The sequence below is a fragment of the Myotis daubentonii genome, chromosome 11 (assembly GCF_963259705.1).
Source record: "Myotis daubentonii chromosome 11, mMyoDau2.1, whole genome shotgun sequence".
Lineage (NCBI taxonomy): Eukaryota > Metazoa > Chordata > Mammalia > Chiroptera > Vespertilionidae > Myotis > Myotis daubentonii.
In genome coordinates, this window is record NC_081850.1 from 24,835,618 (window position 1) to 24,856,948 (window position 21,331).

A 21,331-nucleotide genomic window follows, 5' to 3' on the forward strand; every position below is an offset into this window, starting at 1 on the left:
ACGTATGATCAAAGACAACAGGCGACCATATGACCAGAGTTCAGATACTAACATTTTTAAGAAACAAATGACCCCAATAGATATTCATTCCTCTTGTAACACTTTTGTTTTCAAGGACAACATAACATTTTATAAAACCCACCTACACTCAGATATTTATCAACTTTAAGAAATTCTTACTTGGGAAGAAGCATTTTGATTTTCTCTCTCCTGACATTGACCACCCAACCTAACGGCCATCAGAGCTGTAATACCTTCTCCATTCCAAAGGCCCTGAAAATTAAGGTTCCCCACCTTCCACCCAACTGCACAGCAGAGTTCGCCATCCATACTTTTCAGAAGAGGAGAATGACTGTAACTTTTAAAAATGTGTGTTGCTTTTCAATTTACAAAATAATTGTTTATTGTAAAGAATTCATAAACTGCCCGGCTGGCGTGACACAGTGGTTGAGCATTGTGCTATGAACCGGGGGGTCACAGTTCAATTCTGGGTCAGGGCACATGCTCAGGTTGCGGGCTCAATTCCCAGTGGGGGGTGTTGGTGGTGCAGGAGGCAGCCAATCAATGATTTTCTCTCATCATTGATGTTTCTATCTCTCACTCTCCCTTCCTCTCTGAAATCAATAAAAATATATTTCAAAAGAAAGAATTCATAAACTATAGAAAAGGACAAGAAAAAAAATATCCTTCACAATCATACCATTCAAAGATAACTATTGTTGGTGACTTCCATTCTTCTGTGCAATAAAAATGGCATGATATTCTATGTATTATTATATATATTGTCTGTTTCCACTCTTCATTATATTATGAAAAAATTTTCATGTCATTAAATCTCCCTTGAAAACATGATTTTTAAAGGCTGCATAGCATTCAGTCTCAGGTAGAGATGGTTTATAAATCCCATGTTGGACTTCTATCTTTTCTGGAATGTTAGTAAACATCCATATATATGCATTTTGTGTACATGTCTATTTCTGCAGGATATACTTAAAAAAGTGAAATCTTTAGATCAAAGTAATGTGCACATTTCAGTGTACATACATGCCAAATTTCTATTCAGAATATTTTCACTAATTTGCACTCCTATCAGCAAAATATAGAATGCCTGTTCCTACAAACATTAGTCAACATGATTTATTTCCAAAAATTTTAAAAGTATACTTGACATACAATATTTAATTAGTTTTATATTTACAACATAGCGATTTGACATTTATATACTTTACTAAGTGATCACCATGAAATGTCTAGTAACTATTTGTCACTGTACCAACATATTATAATATTGGCTATATTCCTTTTGCATGCATTTCATTCCTATGAATTATTTAGTTCATAAATAGAGGTTTATACCTCTCTATTTCCTTCACCTTTTTTGCCCATCCTCCACTGCCCTCCCCTCTGGCAACCATAAGTTTGTTCTCTGCATCTATAAGTTTATTTCTCTTTTGTTTTGTTTATTCATTTATCTTATTTTTTAGGTTCCACATATGAGTGAAGTCTTTTTGTCTTTTTTCCATCTGTATTACTTTACTTATCATAATACCTTCTGGATTCATCTGTGTTGTCACAAATGGCTAAATTTTATTTTAATATGTTTTTATTTATTTCAGAGAGGGGAAGGGAGAAGGAGAGAGGGACAGAAGATGAGAGAGAATGATTGATTAGCTGCTTCCTGCTTGCCCCCTACTGGGGATGGTGCCCACAACCCAGGCATGTGTCCTGACCAGGAATCGAACTGTGACCTCCTGGTTCATAAGTTGATGCTCAACTACCAAGCCACACTGGCCTGACAAGATTTTATTTTTTAATGACTGAGTTATGTTTGATATATACCAATCTTTTTTATTTATTGATCTATCAGTGGACAACTAGGTTGCTTCTATATCTTGATTATTGTAAATAGTGTATTGAACATGAGGGTGTATATACTTTTCAAATTAGTGTTTCTGTTTTCTTCTGCTAAATATTCAGAAGTGAAATTGCTGCATCATATGGTATTTCTATTTTCAGTTTTTTTTGAGGAATCTCTGTACTGTTTTCCATAGCGGCTGTGTCAGTTTACAATCACACACCAGTGCAGCTGGGTTCTCTTTTCTCAACATTCTCCCCAACACTTTTTGTTTGCTGTCTTTTTCATAATAGCTATTCTGACAGGTGTGAGGTGATCCATAGCTCATTGTGGTTTTGATTTGCATTTCCCTGATGCTTGCTGATGGTGAGCATCTTTTCATGAGTCTGTTGGCCATCTGTATGTCTTTTTTGGACAAATATCTATCTGGATCCTCTGCCCATTTTTTAATCAGCTTGGTTTGTGTGTGTTTTTTATGTTGTGCTGTATAAGTATTTTATATATTTTAGATACTAACCCCTTATTAGATATATCATTTGTGAATGTCTTCCCCCATTCAGTGGATTGTCTTTTTGTTTTGTTGATGGTTTCTTTTGCTGTGAAAAAATTTTTTAGTTTGATGTAGTCCCATTTGTTTATTTTTACTTTTGTTGCACTTGCCTGAGGAGACATATCTAAAAGGAATTTGCCAAGAGTGAGGTTAAAGATTTTGTTGCCTATGTTTTCTTCTAGTTTGATGGTTTGAAGTCTTACATTGAAGTTTTTAATCCTTTTTGAGTCTATTTTTATATGGTGAAAGAAAGTGACCTAGTTTCTTTTTTTTCTGCATATAGTTGTCCAGTTTGCCCAAAAGCATTTATTAAAGAGACTGTGTATTCCCCAGTGTATATTCTTGCCTCCTTGGTTGTAAATTATTTGACTATATCAACATGGGTTTATTTCTGGGCTCTCTCAATTCTGCTCCACTGACCTGTGTGTCTGTTTCTGTGCCAGGACCATACTATTTTGATAACTATAGCATTGTAGTATAGTTTGAAATTAGGGAGCATAAAACCTCCAACTTCGTTCTTTCTCAAAATAGCTTCAGCTATTCAGGGTCTTTTATGATTTCATATAAAGTTTAGGATGGTTTGTTCTAGTTCTGTGAAAAAAATGGCATTTTTGCTAGGAATTGTATTGAGTCTGTATATTGCTTTGTGTAGTATGAATAGTATGGATTTTTAATGATATTAATTCTTCCAATTCATGAGCACAGTATATCCTTCCATTTATTTGTGTTATATTCAGCTTCTTATGATTATTTTTGTTAATCAACAAGGACCTTGTCAACCTGAGAGGAAAAAATATTTGGTTGTTACAAAATTCCATGTAGAAATACACAAAGGAGGAGTGGTGCGTTTTCGCCACCCCAAGACAAATGTACACATTTGTGCAAATGCTCCCACAGTTTTGCCTGTGTCTGTATCAATATATATATGTGTTTGATTTGAACCAAAATGGTGTTATAGTTGTCTTCTATTGTGCAAAAAAATAATAACTGGGTTTTTAAATCAGTTAACACTAAGTTGTAGAAATTATTATCAGTTCTTCCTACCTCTTTTTCTTTTCAATATCATATATGTATATATACATATATACATATACATATATATACACACACGTGTGTGTATATATATGTCTATAATAATGAAAACATAATATGCTAATTAGACCAGACATCCTTCTGGACAACCTTCCGGATGAAGCCGGAGCTGCAAGGGAAGCCCGGGTCCTGGGTACTGGCTGCCGGAGGGAAGGAAGGCCTACTCTTACACAAATTTTGTGCATCGGGCCTCTAGTGTATATATATATGCTTATCATTGGCACTTATTCTCACTTTGGTATGATGAACTAAGATTTGTAGTGGTATTATTTTGGGGTAAGTGAAGTTAAGAACTGAGTGATTAGGGGTAAAGGGAAAGAAGGTAAGCGATCTTGTACTTGTTTTCTGGTATCGGTGGTGAATTGTGCTAATCCATCTAAACCTGCTCCATCCCTAACATACAACTGTTATTTGCAAGATGGACCAAGCTCGCTGCTGCACCTGAATGAGGCCCTTTGTGGTGTTTGAACCTCTACATCTCTTTGCCCAGGCACCATCTTCACAAATTGAGTTCACCTGTTCTTATCATCCATGAAACAGATACACAGATACCTATGCATCATTACCTCTCATCATTTTCTTAGTGAGGGATTTCTCTTTTTATTGAACATTTTTGCCCTTTGAACAAAGGCATGACAAAAATATTCAATGCATTTGTAAACCCTTATAACTTTGTTTCTGTAAATAACCAAACACTGGGAAAATGGGGGAATGTTTCTGTGGAGCTAACATTAAGTTTGCGGTACAGTTCAGTCTTAATATATCCATTGAACCAACATTCCCTGAGCCAGGTGTAAGGAATAGATGAGGGAGCTTACATCCTAATGGGGGAGTGAGACAGGTAAATAAAGCTGGGTCAAGGTTTACAGTGGAAAGTCCACCTCTGTCCCAGGCTCTATGAGATTTGCTGAGGGTATTGTGAACAAGACAGTCTTTAGCAGAAATTAACAAAAGAAGAGGAAAAGGGATCCGAATGAGGTTCAGGAACGTTTGTCATCGTTAACCACTAAGACCACATGGGGAGGAGGAGCCTTTGTATAAACTTGTAATGATTGATAATTTAGGTGGACCAGTTGGACAAAACAGCCCCCCACATCACACACTTGCACTCCGCCTCTCAAGTGGGACTCCTGAAAAGTGGCTGTTACGGGATTTACATCACTTCCCGTGTGTTGAAGGCGTCAGACCCCGACACTGAGGACGATCAGATTATCTTTAAGATTTTACGAGGCCCCCAACATGGACATCTGGAGAACACAACAACAGGTACTGTCTCCCTGCATCTTGTTCTTGCTCATTGTAAAATTCCCAGTGCCTGGCAATGCTAGAAAGTAATTTAATTAAGCGCAGGCCCATTTGGTAAACACTCCCCAGGCCTTACTGATAGATGCAGTTTATACATCAATATTGGTGCAAAAGAGAGTTTGAAGATGAGCCTTTCCAAGTTCATCTTAAGTGGGAGAACCAAATACTGACATGTTCTTTCCTTATATACTGTTGCTGTTTACTTTACAAAAAAACAGCTAGATTGTAATATAGCCAGAGGAACACTCAGTGTCAGAACCAAATTCATATTTGTGAGTTTTTTCTAAAATAAATTCTAAATGATATCAGTTTACTTTTTTTAATTCTGGGTTTTTTGGTATGGTGGTTTTTCTGGATTGCATACTACTTCTGCTTTATGAAGACGGTGATCAAAATAAATCACTCAAGAAGATGGCAAGAATTACATATTTTATTACTGACTCTTTCTAGTCTTCCTCTATTTTTGTATTTTCTTTAAGGCACAATATTTCTGAGACAGAGTAAACTTTAGAGACCCATTTTAAGTTCACTGCATATGAGTTTTAAGATAGTCGCGACAAGTGTCAATGTCTTTAAAGAATATACTTCAGAGATTTTGAAAGCCAGTATTTAAAATAAAATAGCCATACAATTTTATCAGCTCTTATTTGCTATTTTGTTTGCTCACCCACTAAAGTCCTTCCTCTCTCATTCTCTCTTTGTAGGTGAATTTATCCGTGAGAAATTTAGCCAAAAGGACTTAAACAGTAAGACCATTCTTTACGTCATAAACCCGTCTTTGGAATTTAATTCAGATACCATGGAATTTCAAGTCATGGACCCCACAGGGAACTCTGCCACTCCGCACATGTAAATTCTTTTGCTTATTCAGTAGTCCTGCATATAGTATCCAGCACATATCTGATTAGGAAAGTGAAATGTTGTTTTGAAGCAGAATCTAAGGGGATAAATTCATAGACCATTTCACAAGCTCATGGAGTGTATTTTGGAGGGAGATTATTCTTTCTATTACTGCTCAATAATGGGAAAACCAGTAGTTTACAGAGTATTGAAACGTTAGACAGTTAAGGTGGATAGCGCTGGGTCCTTCCATTTATGCAGGTAAATGCATTCACTTTCACATGCAGACAGGTTTCTGTCCTGACAATTCATGGGCATCCAGGACCGAGCTTGCAGGCTCATGTACACATCGTGCAGCAAGAGGTCACTCTAGGACCACGTTAGCACCGAGAGTCTGAAACATCTAGAGCGGGAGGCATGAGGCAGCCAGGAGGGGTTGGCAAAAACAGCTGTTGGCTTCCAGAAAATCAAACAAAAAAAGGGACGGCTTGAGACTGCCTTTACCAATTAATGAACCTATCCTGGGTAAGATGAAGACAGTGTAAAAAAGGAAAATAGACATCCAGGTGTTACGTGACACTTAGAAGTTATATAATATGTCCAACCCTCAGAATAACAAGAGTAAGAAATCCTCAAAATTAACAAGATTAATAGGCCGCAGTAATTTCACTCACTGGGTCCCTCTTCTAGACTCTTCTTGGAGGTAGACCTTGAATAATTTACCAGTTTATCGGATGGCTGTGGAAGATGTATTACAGTCCGGTTCTTGTGGTGCTGTATTTTCTTTCTTTATAAATTTGATACCCTTCTCCCGTCACCTCAAAGAAAAGTGACTATTAACCAGATCCTAGTAAAATGACACCTTGTAAGTGAGTATAGCCTCTTTATAGGATTTTTTATGGTAGTATATGGACAAAGGAAGAAAAAACGGAGAAATTCATCTCTGTTCTCTTCATTCTTGCTTTTTCTTTCTGATCCTGATTGTAGTTCCAACATGTACCAGCAGAGGTCTCTGTAGTCATGGTTAGAAAAACGGTCATCCTTCTCTTAACAGAACACATTCCCAGGGTTCACCTCCATTGCCCTGATAAAGTGTAGTATCTGGGTGCACAGTATTAGAAACTGGTAAATGGATATGAACAAGGAAGGCCTCACCACCACCAATTCAACTGCTCTTGCCTAAGAGAAATGATTCCTCAGAATTTCCTTTCTAGAAAATGTACTAACTACTTGCAATTTTAATCAAACATCTTGTAACTCAAGCCTAATCGGTTTGGCTCAGTGGATAGAGCGTTGGCCTGTGGACTGAAAGGTCCTAGGCTCGATTCCGGTCAAGGGCATGTACCTTGGTTGCGGGCACATCCCCAGTAGGAGGTGTGCAGGAGGCAGCTGATCGATGTTTCTCTCTCATCGATGTTTCTGACTCTATCCCTCTCCCTTCCTCTCTGTAAAAAAATCAATGTAACATATTAAAAAAATCTTGTAACTCAAGAAAATGATTTTTAAAATCTTGTTCCCAAAACATTAATACATTGACTTCACTTGTGTTTAGTAGATCAAATAAGAAATGTTAGAATACTGGTCAGACTTGCTCCTGGCCTCATGCTGACTGCTGGGCTTCCATGTGTGAACACAGCAGAGCTGATAGGCGATTTCTCCCCCGCCCCCACACACACACACCTCCAGCAATAGATTGATGTTGCTTCACTTACTTAGATGCTCTTTTTATTCTTCATTGTTACAAAGAAATTGCTTTTGAAGATGATTTATGTTTTTAAATAATCCTCAGATTTATAGGAGAATCCTGGAAGAAATTATAACCTTAATGGAGGCTATTTTAAATAGGCTCCTGCTTGTGTTGGATATTAATGTTCATATAGCTATGGTGACGATGTTTCTAATTCAGCTGGAAATGAGTGGAACCAATGGAACAAATGATGCCTACCAAGGACTAATCCAAAAATGATTTACATTTGATTCTAATGTATATTGTTTTCTTTAGAATGAGCAGCAGGAGGTAGAAATTACTCAGCATTTATGTCCATAATTTTTGAGTGGCATTGTTGTCTCCAGCCTCATTTATTAGATGTTTTTAGAACAGGAAGCACATTTTTCCAGTAAGAAACAATCTTATCAGTAGTGGGTTGTCTTTCCAAGACAGCCAGCAAGAACCTAGTTCCGCGTACAATATAAACCACAGGCATTTGCAATATAGTTGTTTTTTGCTCTGCTTCATTGCTCTTCATTCAGTCATCACAACCACTTATGTGTTAGGTGCCATGATAATACAGAATTTACATGTGAGGAGACTGAAGCACAAAAATAGGAGGTGAGTTTTTCCAAGCTTGTACAGCTAATTAGTGAAGAAGCTGGGATTCGGGCCCAGGAAGTATGGCTCTAGAGTCCATGATTTTTCTCGCTGCATGAAAGAACTTGCCCATTCTTATCGTGGTGTGCTAACTGGCCTAAGGGGAGGGAGCTACAGACTTATCTCCCTTCCTTCTCTTCAGTCATTGGCCTACCCAGCCAGCAAGAAAGGGGAATACTTACTCTTCAAGGACCTTAAGTTTCAGTTGTTGTGTGTTTTGTGTTTGTTTGTTTTTAATGTAAGGCCTGGCAGGTGTGGCTCAGTGGTTGAGCATTGACCCAGGAACCAAGAGGTCACCAGTTCAATTCCCGGTCAGGCCACATGTGGGCTCGATCCCCAGTAGGGGGCTGTATAGTTGATCGATGATCAGTGGCCAGCTAAAGCTCCACCTCTCTCCTCCTCTCTCTCTAAAAACTCAGCAAAAAAAAAAAAGAACATTTAAAAAATGTAAGTTATAGCTATTAATATTAGCATGTACTCCATGTCCAACACACCAGGAATTAGTATAGATAATAAATAATAAACCACTGGACTTAGAACCAAAGAATAGGGTTTGGGCTTTGACTCTACCATTGACTTAGGTGGTTGTTCAAGCCTCAGTTATCTCATCTGACAAGTGGGGCAATACCAAAATGTGTTTAAAGAAACAGGTGACCTCGGCCTTCCCGCAGGCCGGGGAGGGTTGGGGGGCAGGAGGTAGGGGGGGTAAGAGATCAACTAAAGGACTTGTATGCATGCATATAAGCATAACCAATGGACATAAGACACTGGGGGATAGGGGAGGCTAGGGGACTGTCTAGGGCAGGGGGATAAAATGGACACATATGTAATACCCTTTGTAATACTTTAAGCAATAAATAAAAAATAAAATAAAAAAAAGAAACAGATGAGGTAAAACATAAGAAAACATCTTGTATATTTAGCATCCTTAGCAAGTTTAACTTGTGGTAGTGATTACTATTGTTGTTTATTCATGTGGGTGTAAAGATTGACCGTTTGAAGAAGTATCCCAGAGACAGTGGGTGGCCAGCTAAAGCCCACCTCTAATTAGAAATTAATGCTGGGATGATTCACAAAGCAATCAATCAATATGCTCCTTAATCAATAGGCTAAATGCTGTAGTGCTTGGTGTTCTTCTCTGGCTTAGGCAGCATGAGCACATTAATATTCTGCCTATTTGAATGAGTGAAGACCTGTAATAAAGCTAAAGGGACTGGTGGGTGCGCTCTGGAGCAGAAGGGAACTCTTTTACAAAATAAGAAGGATCTATGTTCAGAGGGAAGGTCCCAGAATCTTGATTGCTAGTAAGTTTTTGCTCTTGCAGCATTTCTATGGAATACCAGCTCTGAAGAGTCAATGGCTGCTCCATTAACAAAGGTATTAGGAAAGCTGATTCGAATCAGCTAAACAAATCAAGTTATTACTAGGTAGCTAGATTGTGTGCATCACATCCCAGAATCATAGAGAAGCTTGCATGGGATATCTCAGAGAGAGCTATAGTATGTAGCACATCTGAACTTGATTTGACCACAGAACTACTTCTCCCTCCCTTTAGCTCTCTTGTCCCCCTCAATAGCTCATGGAACAAGTTGTTCATGGAATACATGTGGGAGGCATTTTATCATGAATAGAAATTACTGTATAACACTGAAATCCATGGAGATTTGCATAAAGATTTAGACTTGGCTGAATGCCTGAATTTCAGGTACTGTGCTAGGCACTTTCACATATGTTGCCTAATTTAATTTACAAAGCACAGTCCTCTGAGGGCGAGAGGGACATCAGGCTCAAAGCGTTTAAGCAATTGGCCTGAAGTCACGTAAGTGGATGAGTAGCGGAGCCGAAAGAGGACCCTGCCCTCCTGACCTCAAGGTGCATGCTGCTCTTAGTCCCCTGGGTGGCCAAGCTCGAGTCTGCTCTCCTGTCCAACTTGAACCTCAGTGTGCTCTTCAGAATTCTCCAACTAAACTACACAGGACCACGTCATTCATCCCAAACTCCCCTGCAGACCACAGAATGGAGCCGACTTTTGGCCAGTTTCTCCATACGCCTTCTCTGTTGACCTCTTCCTCGAGGGCACCGATAAAGAGTGAACTTCACCAGAAGCGCTGACCCACACGGAGCTTCCTTATCGCTCAGAGGCTGTTTCCCCAGCCGCTCCGTGATCCCAAGCACCCGATTCCTCTCCTTCCTCTGGCTGCCCTCACTCTAGCTGGTCTAGTCTTCACTCCTGGCCTTAGAAGAGAAGGCACGAAAGAAATGAAACAGGAAAGGACTGTCCAATAGGTGAACTCTGCAGTGGTTTGGCGGCTTTTATGAAACACCTTATAGGGGAGGAGGTTGAAACAATTGGCCAGGTAAAGCTTTCATGTTCCCTGCGCGCCAGAAGTTAACATATTTATTTCCAGACTCGATCTCGGAAAGCACAGAGGATGGAAAGGGAAATAGCACTTATTAAGCACCCACTGTGTACAGGTGCTTTCCACCTATTAGCACTTTTAAATTTTCATCATTTGACGTGAGTATAATTCTCCTCATTGTAAAGATAATGAAAGCTGAGACCCGGGGAGACGGAGTAACTGACCGTAATCGCACACTAAGTGGTTGCAAGATGTGTCTGACTCCGAGGCACTTGTCTGGGTCTCACTGTGCCGCCTCCTGGCTAAACACTGTTTCCGCATTATCATGAGAGAGAGACAAAAAGGAAAACACAGGTGTTCGTAGCATTGCATTACAGACCTTAATAGCATCCTCTTTGAATTGATAAATCTTAGATTGACTACTTGGAAAAATATTTTTTATCATCTTCAGTCATATGCTACTTGATTATAGATGAAGACTTAGTTATAAGAATAATTTAATCACAATTTTAGCTTCTGTAAAACCTTTCGCTGAGAGGCTCAGAATACTTACTGGGTACTCATTAAGGTTCATTCGACTCCTTTGAAGCACAGACTCATGATTATGACACTTAGGGAGGTGGGGAAACTGAGGCATAGATTGGCTGCGTACTTTTTTTTACACACTCTTGTTAACCTAGATTAATGTCCCAAATCCCAAACTGGAGTTTGAATCACAAGTGTTTCTTTAAGTTTATTGTTCCGACATATTAATGAATCAGGTAGCCACAGAATAAAATGTCAGGAAGTATATATTTTTGACTTTAATCTCAACACTGTTGACATTGGGGCCAGGTACTTCTTTGTTACGAGATGGGGGTGGGGTGGGTGTCCTGTGCGTTGCGGGATGTTTAGCCGCCTCCCAGGCCTCTACCCATGAAATGCAGTATTACCCTCCTCCCTGTGACAATCTTAGCTCTCTCTCAACATTGCCAAATGTCGAGAACCATGCAGGCACTTAGACAAGAGCATACATGTGCGTTAAGAAATCAGGATGCTGGTAGAATGCTCTTTTATCAATGCCATCTTTCTCTCTAATAAAGTCCAATAATAGCCACAAAACCCAGAATAAGTCAGAGCTAGAAAGAACATAGAAGGATCATACTAGCCTAGTTGTGTTTTTTTTTTTTCGAATTGTTTATAATCTAATGTTAATAGCGATGTGGGGCGGTGGGGAGGTTTGATGTCAACTGAGCTTAGGAAACAGTGGACTAAAGGAGATTCATTTAACAAATATTTATTGAACATTTACTATATCCTACGCACTCGACAAGGGACTTGGAAATACATCAGTGAGCAAGGCCCCTTTTTACTTGGAGCATACATACTAGTAGTATCTAAGTAAATTAAATAGTATGTTTAAACTGTATGTGATACATACTTTGGAAAAGGAAAGAGTTGGTTGGGATATGGGGAATCACAGATGCTGGACTTTGGGGATGCATTGTGATTTTAAATTGAATATTTAAGTAGCTTTTCTTGTACCTGACTTAATGTCAGTGAGTGACAGAGGGGCCAGAAGCCTCATGACTTACTAGTATATTCCAGTTTAATTCCTACTACTTCATCCTGTGTCTTCCATTCACAATAGTGGTTTGGGGAATCAAAATTCAGTTTTCACATCAAATCAATGTTTCTATTTTGGTGAGTGCACCCAAATCACTTAGCTAAGTGTCCCTCCACTGGGGATGACTCCCCCTAAGGGACATTTGGAAATGTCTGGAAAGAGTTTTGGTTGTCGTGACTGAAGGGAAGTGGGTGCCACTGCATTTGGTGGGTTGAGGCAGGGATGTTGCTAAATATCTTAGTACCCAGGACAGCCCCCCACAGCAAAGAATGATCACGTTCCAAATGTCGATGGTGTCAAGATTGAGAAACCTTAACCCAGGGGCTACAGGAGTTCTCACCCCCTGCTAAATGCCTTGAAATGATTTCCATGTGGGATTTGCAAACCTGTATCCAGAAATTTCATTTTTTGCCTTAGAATGAGCTTTACTCAATGGTAATAGGGGAAGGAGGGGTCGTTAAAAGGGGCAGGTTTGAAACAACCCTTGTCTCCATGACACCCACACGTCCAGAGCATTCCCAGTCTCTCTCCTGGGCTCCTGCGTCTGGTGATCTACACGATGTTGAGCACACATCTGGGTGGCGTCCAGCAGGGGAAATTCCCGCGTGGTTGACTACACCTCTTACTTTTCTTGCAGGTGTTTGTGTAGAGTTTAAGCAACCACAGTCTCAGCATAGAAAGATCTTCTCAGATAAAGTCCTGCACAAACCAAAAAGCATTCGAAACATGTGTTGCACACATCCCGTAGGTATACAAATGCTTCACAATTTAACTATTTTTTTCTGGAAAATATATAGCCTGGCTTAACCTGTACGTCTTTTCAATAGATCTTTATTATTTGTAGTGAGTCATTTCAAAGAAATAAAACAGAACATTGTGTAACAACAACCTGAACCGTTAAGCCAGCAGTTCTCAACCTGTGGGTCGAGACCGCTTTGGGGGTCGAACGACCCTTTCACAGGGGTCGCCTAAGACCATCGGAAAACACATATATAATTACATATTGTTTTTGTGATTAATCACTATGCTTTAATTATGTTCAATTTGTAACAATGAAATTGGGGGTCACCACACCATGAGGAACTGTATTAAAGGGTCGCAGCATTAGGAAGGTTGAGAACCACCGCTCTAAGCATTCTCTGGTGCATCCGGGAAACGCAGGCACGTCCCAGATGCCAAGACCCTTTTCGCTTTGAAGCTGAACAGCACGCTGCCTCGTCCCTTTATTGATGTGGTCCAGCCATCAGGCTGCATTTAGCATCAGGCCTGGAGGTCCTCTGGATCTGCACAGTAACACTGATGAATTTCCGCTTGTTCTGGTGAGCGTCAGCAATGGCTAAATCCTCAGGAGACTGGGCAGGACAACTCATCTGAACCTTGCTGAGTCTTAGCTGAAATGCATCCGTATTTATCTATTGCACACGTTCCCATTGCTTTTCTGTTTTTCTTGTTTCATGGTTTTGTCCTTTCCACCAGTCTCTTTGCTGGTTCCTGTAGGAATTCTTTGCAACATGTTATTTACAACAATAACAGAATTAATTAGAAGACGAAGAATGGAATGTTGTTTCTATTGGCATTTATAATGTCCTTGTTGCTTGTTATCTTGTACTTTAAAAAAAAAAAACACATAGTCATTTATTTCTTTATTTCTTGATCTGTTTCATGCCAGATTTGAATTCAGGTGCATTAAAGACCCATGAGGTTTCCAATATGATTTAAAGTAAGGATCCTATTTTTATGTTAAAATTGTATGAAGTCCAGCATGCCAGTGACACTACATTTCTACTGATAAATGAACATCAATGCTCATAGAAATTCAGGAACCTCTGCAATCACTCCAGGCTCCCACATCTGTCCTACTGGTCCATGGTCACTGAAGTAGGAGGCAATGCCAGTGAGTTTATTTTGCTAGTGAACTTAATATAGAGGATATGACTGTGGCACATGCTTGGTGCAAGGATATAAAGGGATTATCAGAGGATAAACTTACTCTCTCATTGGAATGGTCCCCAGGAAAACCTGGAGAGCCCTGTGAGATCTGAGAACTCACACTCCATCCACATGGTGGCACTCAGAATTTCTACATCTGCAAGAAAAAAAAATTTAAATCTAGAGGAAAGAGCCTGAATCCAATTGGAAGTTTGAAAATACAGTAAGGCAACTGCTGTGGGTTTTGTAAATGTAGAATGAAAGGGAAATGAATGCGACAAAAGGAGTGGGAGTGTGTTCAATGATCATAATGAAGATTGCCTGTGTCTTGTAGATTGCTGAAGGTTACAGGGGGTGAAAAGTAACATGTTTGGAGAGACATGTTTGGGCGGAACATTTTAAGTTTTCTAACCTCACAAAGAAATATTTCACGATACAGATAAAATTGTATTTTTCTGCATGAGTTTAAACACAAGAGTCATGAACTTCAGTTGGGGAGAAAAATGGTAGAGGAGGAGGAGGAGGAGAACATTGGCTTCAGATTTATGCTGGGAATTTCGTCTCTGCTATCTCTTAGATTTGACACAGCTTTTTGTCTTTGAGCTAGTTATTTAATATCTCTTGCGCTCAGTTTTCTTTTCTGAAAAAGGAATAGAAAAAAAAAGGTTCTCTCCATTTGAGGATTAAAGAAGACAGTTTATATCAAATGGTGGGCTCACTGCATATATTCCGGGGAAAAGGCGACCCTCTGTTAGGTTTACTCTGTTGTTTAGCTGCATCTGAGCTACATATTAGGATGGCCCTTTTAAATGCATAGATGTGGAAACAGATACTGCTTATAAAACACCTGCACATTCTAATTCTTAGGCACATCCTCAAAGATAACTTGCTATTTAACTGAACCCAAGTTCAGAAAAGGTCTGTGCCGGGAACAGTTCTTGGGGTACTGATGGGGAAGGCCAAAGATAAGAGAAAAGGTTTCATATCAGTGTCCTTTGCAAAAGTGAATGTCTCCTTGAACTCCACAACTGCTGGCTCCTCTCCCTTCAAAACATTCAAATTGGAGTTCCCCCCACCCCACCCCCGCTTTTCTTTCTTTCTTCCTTCCTTCTTTTCTTTTCTTTTCTCTTCTCTTCTTTTTTTTTTTTTTTTTGTCATTAATAACTGTGGGAACTCCAACAGTCCCTTTTTTAAAAAAAACAATGACACTTTCCCGACTACAGGGAGATGCCTTTTTTTAAAAAATATATTTTATTGATTTTTTACAGAGAGGAAGGGAGAGAGATAGAGAGTTAGAAACATCGATGAGAGAGAAACATCGATCAGCTGCCTCCTGCACATCTCCTACTGGGGATGTGCCCGCAACCCAGGTACATGCCCTTGACCGGAATCGAACCTAGGACCTTTCAGTCCGCAGGCCGACGCTCTATCCACTGAGCCAAACTGGTTTCAGCGGAGATGCCATTTTTAAAAAAAATATATTTTATTGAGTTTTTACAGAGAGGAAGGGAGAGGGATAGAGGGTTAGAAACATTGATGAGAGAGAACATTGATCAGCACACCCCTTACTGGGGATGTGCCCACAATTAAGGTACATGCCCTTGATTGGAATCAAACCTGGGGCCCTTCAGTCTGCAGGCCAACGCCCTATCCACTGAGCCAAACCGGTTAGAGCCCAAAAGTCTTTTAACCTTAATTTCTGCATTTGTAAAATAGAACTCTAATCATTTCACTATACCTTATAGTGTTGGCAAGAGCGTGTTAAATGAGATGATGTTAGTAGAAGTTTTTTGTGAACTAAAGTGCAGCAGTCAAGTGTAAGGATTTCTAGCATGGATTTAGGTTGAGGAACCACTTCCATCACCAGATGTGCACCCAGGGGTCCATCTCCTCCCCAGAAGAGGACCCCGATCGCCATGTGTATGCACTTCTAATGAGTTTCCCTTTTCTTTTTCTTGCGTGCAGCCTGGAACTGAAGTGGTCTCATATTGAGTGGTCACAGACTGAATATGAGGTCTGTGAGAGCGTGGGCATGTTGCCCTTGGAAATTACCAGGAGGGGCTATTCCATGGACTCGGCCTTTGTGAGTGTAAAGGTAACAACTCTAAAATGTACACTGTCAAGCTAAATCATGGGTTGCTGGGTGATGCCTTTGATTGTTTTCTTAGAAAAACAACAACAACTCAGAGTCACCAAGGAAATGTTAAATTGTGGAAGTGTCAACAATAGCCTGCTGGTTTTAGGTATAGAATCTCCTCATCCCTCCCTTCTTTATCTGGCTTCATTAGCTCCTAGATAGGATATGTTCAACCCATTCTTAGTTTTTAAATCTGGTCATTAAGTCCTGAAGTTTGTTTCACAAAGAGATATATCCAACCTAGTGAACTTGGGCCACACTCTGCCTTGGTAAGAAATGTTGTCGGCAAGGCATTCTGTGAGGTGCCCAGAGCCAATGTCAGTCCCCAAATGGCTTTCTCGTAGTATGCACCAGGATCACTTGCTCCAGTCTCAGTGGGGAAGGAAAATCAGGGGACAAACCTATCTTGAGTCCCTAACTCTTAAATGCAAAATTAAGAGAGCATATTTCCATATAGATGCCCTGGAATAGAAGGAATTTTCAGTAATCCCTTTGGAATTAGTCCACTTGCGATTTCTTTCCATTGATGTGGACCTGGAAACACAGCCCATGGCTTCTGGAATTAAAGGATTTTTTAAGGAGTTGCTCTCCCAATAGCACTGCAAGAGAATGAACGTATGGAAAGCATTTACATACTGATGACAGCAACCACCTTAACACTCCCCTCCTCCGTCTAATGAAAGGAACACTGGTATTACTAGGAGCTTCTGGGGAAAACAGCATCTCAGTTAAGTCTCAATTACAATCACAAATTCAAATCAGAACCTTGTGCCCCTAAATTCTGCCATCTCCTGACTCGGTATTTATCGTTCCCGTGGGCCTCGGTTCTTTGCCCTGGATCTGTGGGTGCTTTGTTGTTGGTAAAACATCAGACAGTGTGGTAGGCCCTGCCTTTTTCCAGCAGATTGTTTATGGAAAAAGAAAGAGTCTGCCTGGCTGGTTTTCTCATCACCCTCTGGCCCTCCAGAGAGAGCACCATATGCTCGAGTCTGGAGATTTGGGCCCCACTACCTCTCCCTTGCCAGGTAGAAAGGACATACGTGGTGTGACATGGAACCTTGTGTCTACTTAAGTGAATGCACACCGTGGACCTGCCAGCTGAGCGCGCAGGCCTCCGTCAGACGGCCCCGGGTCCTTCAGGTTTGACTCTACCCACGCCCAGAGCCTGTGCCTCTCGCCAGAGCTGATTGGCTACTTGACCGGGAGCCGGGAGAGAGGAAGCGCTTGACCTGGTTCTTTGCCCTGGTTTACATCATGCACCTTCACTGGACTGATTTCTCCAGCCACTTTGCCTCAGATCATTCCTCTTCCCACGAAGGATTCTGTAAGCTCAGTGGTGGTAAATACTAGGTAATTGCACGTGCAAGCAGCATGCGGGGATATGCAACTCCCGGCATATGGTGGGTGCAGGTGCACCCATGGGCTGCCTTTCCACGGTGAAAGACTTCAGGAGGAGCCCTGGCATTGCGGGCACAGAGCACATGGTGTTTGGGAGGTAATACCCTTCTTGAGCAAAATGTTCCCACTGCAGACCCATTGGCAGGTGCTAGGGCCTTTGATTAGAGATGGAGCTAATGTCTGAGGTCATAGAAAGAAGAATGTTAGAGTTTTTAATCATGCATTTCATCCCTTGGTATCAAAGTGAAGAGACATATTAACCCACTTTCCTGACCACCTGAAACATCTAAAAAATGCAAAAGTAGCAGCTGCCTGTGCTTTCCACGGGGTTCTCACCAGATGGCCTCTCCTTCGGCCAAGGACACTGTTCTTACCATACATATTTAGGCCCCTCCGAGGGAGGTGAAGGCCATGGCTTTAGCGCCCTGAAATCACCCTGGTTTTTAGCTATAGGCATGGGGATCAGGAGATCAATCAATAGTCTCATTAAATTAGAGCAGTTTTTGCATTTTGTGTGTGTGTGTGTGTGCAACTTACTTGATAGAGCTTCTCGATTCAAGGTGTAGATTGCCTTTCTGGGGCTGCTCACCAGGTCTCTCATCCCCACAAAGCCCTCATTCATGTCTGTGAAGAGGGATGGTGTCGTTCAGACAGGAAAATGGAGCAGACTTGCTTTAATGCATCCAGTCTAAAGGCTCTCAGGGCTCTGGAGCTTGCAGGAGGCCTCAGAGCTGGCTGCACCATCAGCACCAGGTTGTCAGGGGCACCTCTATTTCTTCCCCTCTTCACTCCCTCTCCCTTTCCTCTGAGGCATTATTTTAGAGTAAGGCAGGGATAAAGGGAAGGTAATGAAATAAAATCCTACATCGTAACAAAGAGAAAAGTATTGTTTAAAATCCATGGTACTTTCTCCAATAACTGAATTATTTTTAAAGAAGCAAAAAAAAAAGTTTTACTTCCATTGATATTAGTTTATAAAAATGTTAACTTTAGGGAAGATCCATGTAGCTTGGATCAAAAATGGTTTATTATAATGAAAAACACACATGTTATGTTAAAAATAGTGAGTTTAGTCTAGACTAGAGGTTTCTCTATTACTGAATATTTATTTTTATTAAAAAAGGACATATTTTTCCTTTTTAGGTTAACCAAGTGTCAGCTACAGTTGGAAAAGATTTTACGATGACTCCATCTAAACTGATTCAGTTTGACCCAGGTACGTTTTGTGTCTACAGTTTATTTCATGTTTTTGTAAGAAAGTCTAGAGATTTGGGAGAAGACAGAACATTATGCAACTTCAGCCAACTAGAAACTCCTCAGGGAACCGTATCATCCACTCCAAGAGAGATCAGTTTGGACTTGAGGTTTTGCCCCTCGCATTTTATTTAATTACAAGTGAATATGTATTTAAAATAAGATCATAACAGCCCTAGCCGGTGTGGCTCAGTTGGTTGGTCATCATCCCATACACCAAAAGGTCACCGGTTCAATTCCCAGTCAGGGCAGATGCGTTGGGTTGTAGGCTCCATCCATGAAAGGAGGCGTGTAGGAGGCAGCAGATCTATGTTCTGCTCTCACATTGATATTCTCTCTCTCCCTTCCTCTCTCTCTCTCTAAAAATCAATTAAAATGTTTTTAAAAAATGAGATGGTAACAAATAGAGAATATAACATAACAAAGGACACATCTAAATATCTAGAAAAAAAGGGATGTCACTTTAAAAATAATTTTAACCTGGGATAATTTAATTGTCTCATCTTTTTCTTTTTCCTTTTTAAAAAAATGCCTCTTATTTTGATGGAAAGTTTCAAAACGTTATATTCCTGTGGATTCCTAAAGGTCATTTCTAAATTATTTCCATTGGAATAGGTTGATAGGAGGACATTCCAAGGGAATTATTATTTAATTAGATAGCACATATTTAGCATCCAATCTGTGAAAAAATTTTGTTAGGTGCAAAAGGGGATACAAAAATATGCTGCCTGCTCTCCAGGATGTTCTGTCATGTGGGAAATACAGACATGAAAACAACTCGCCCACAGTACATGGGGACCCAAAGGATGAGTCATTGTTCTGGCTAAAGAAAATCCTGGAATATTTCCCAGAATTCTGAGCAGGTGGAATAAGAAGAAGGGGACTTTCAGTTGAAAGGCAGACAGACACACTTGGGGGGAACTGTCTTAAGCACTCAAGCTGGAGCCATGCCTTCTCTCCCTGGCGTCCATAGGTGGGGCAGGCAGCACTCACTCACTGCTCTGCGTGGTTCTCTCTCCTCCCCTTTGCTCTGGATCAGCTGTGCAGGGGCCAATGGCAAAGGCCTGGAGAAGCAGCCAGAACGTAGGGCTTTGTGGTCTCCTGCAGAGGAGGTGGTCTGTGCTCAGAGAACACACCACAAGTCCAAACTCTTGCTGTTGTCTGTCACTGACACATGTCTATGGCAAAGGCAAAATGAAATGGCTGAAAAAAATACCATCAACACTCCGAAACCAATGACTTTAATGTTAAACATAGACAAGAAACGCTTTTCTGCAGCTCATTACTGCAGGAAGCAAGATGTTGGACCACTCTATGCGTTTGCTGGGACTGCCCTAACGGAGAATCACAAGCCGGGTAGCTTAAAAATGGAAATTGATTTTCTCCCAGGTCTGAAGGCCAGAAGTTCAAGGTCAAAGTTTTGGCAGGTTGATTCCTTCTGAGGGCTGTGAGAGAAAACCTGTTTCATGACTCTCTTCCATGTTCTAGTGGTTTGTAGAATCGTTGTCATGTCCTGGTTTCAGCTGTCTTCATGTCCATAGTGGCATCTTCCTCGTATGGGTGTCTCTGCTCAAATCTCCCCCTTTTTTTAATAAGACCTTTTTATTTTCAAATCAGGTCACATCTGGAGGTACTGGGAATTAGAACTTCAATATATGGATTTTGGAGTGACAAAATTCAACCTATCACAATGAGCCTTAAGTTTACATGGCAACAGCCTAAGTATTGTGGTTGGCCTCCCTCCTGTGAGATCTATGTTTCTGATTTGCAAAAGTTTGTCCCGTAGGCTGACCACACTTGGTGGGAAGAGCTGTTCCCATCATGTATTTGACGTTTACCTTCAGGTTGCTGCAGGCTCTTGTGTTTTGGTCAACCCTCAGGTGAAAGCGTGTGGTGCCCTTTTCGTACTTCATGTTAAGGCAGTCCCAACATGTCCACTTTTTGAGAGCCGAGAGTCTTTGTCATATGTCGTCTTTATTACTTGAGCTCAGTTTGTCACGAGATTGTAAGTGACTTTGGCTCACAGTAGATTTGAGCAGCCACCAGGGGCTCTGTTTGGAACTAGAATGTATCACACTAGAGCAGTGATGGCGAAGTATGACACGTGTGTCAGAGGTGACACGCAAACTCATTTTTTTGCTTGATTTTTCTTTGTTAAATGGCTTTAAATATATAAAACAAATATCAAAAATATAAGTCTTTGTTTTACTATGCTTGCAAATATCAAAAAATTTCTATATGTGACACGGCACCAGAGTTAAGTTAGGGTTTTTCAAAATGCTGACACACCGAGCTCAAAAGGTTCGCCATCACTGCACTAGAGGACTCTCTGAAAGTTTCTTGCAGACTCCACAGGATAAGATAAATGCCCATTTGCCTAAAAGAGTTTATATGCTGTTTCGTGTAGATACTAATGGTTTCTAGGGGCCCTAAATAGTCATGATTTTAGAGCTTATTTAGACTTATTAAGAAATAAATAAACACATTATAAATTAAAAAAAATACTTGGTTGTTCATTGTTTAGGAACTTATTAGTCATAAACAGTTTCATAACTTAAAGGCTTACTTCAGAGAATTTCAAAACTGTGGTGCATTTATACTATGGAATACTATGTAGAGGAAAAAAGAAGGATCTCT

The 21,331-nt window shown here is 40.5% G+C and overlaps 1 protein-coding gene across 1 annotated transcript in view; it reads left to right on the forward strand.

The window, feature by feature from the left end:
- FREM1 (FRAS1 related extracellular matrix 1) overlaps nucleotides 1–21,331 on the forward strand; it is a 125,527-nt gene that overhangs the window by 83,242 nt on the left and 20,954 nt on the right. Inside the window, exons 25-28 of the mRNA XM_059656635.1 lie at nucleotides 4,562–4,763; nucleotides 5,507–5,651; nucleotides 15,871–16,000; nucleotides 18,584–18,656. Coding sequence (XP_059512618.1) covers nucleotides 4,562–4,763; nucleotides 5,507–5,651; nucleotides 15,871–16,000; nucleotides 18,584–18,656 — 550 coding nt within the window. The remainder of the gene's footprint in view (nucleotides 1–4,561; nucleotides 4,764–5,506; nucleotides 5,652–15,870; nucleotides 16,001–18,583; nucleotides 18,657–21,331) is intronic.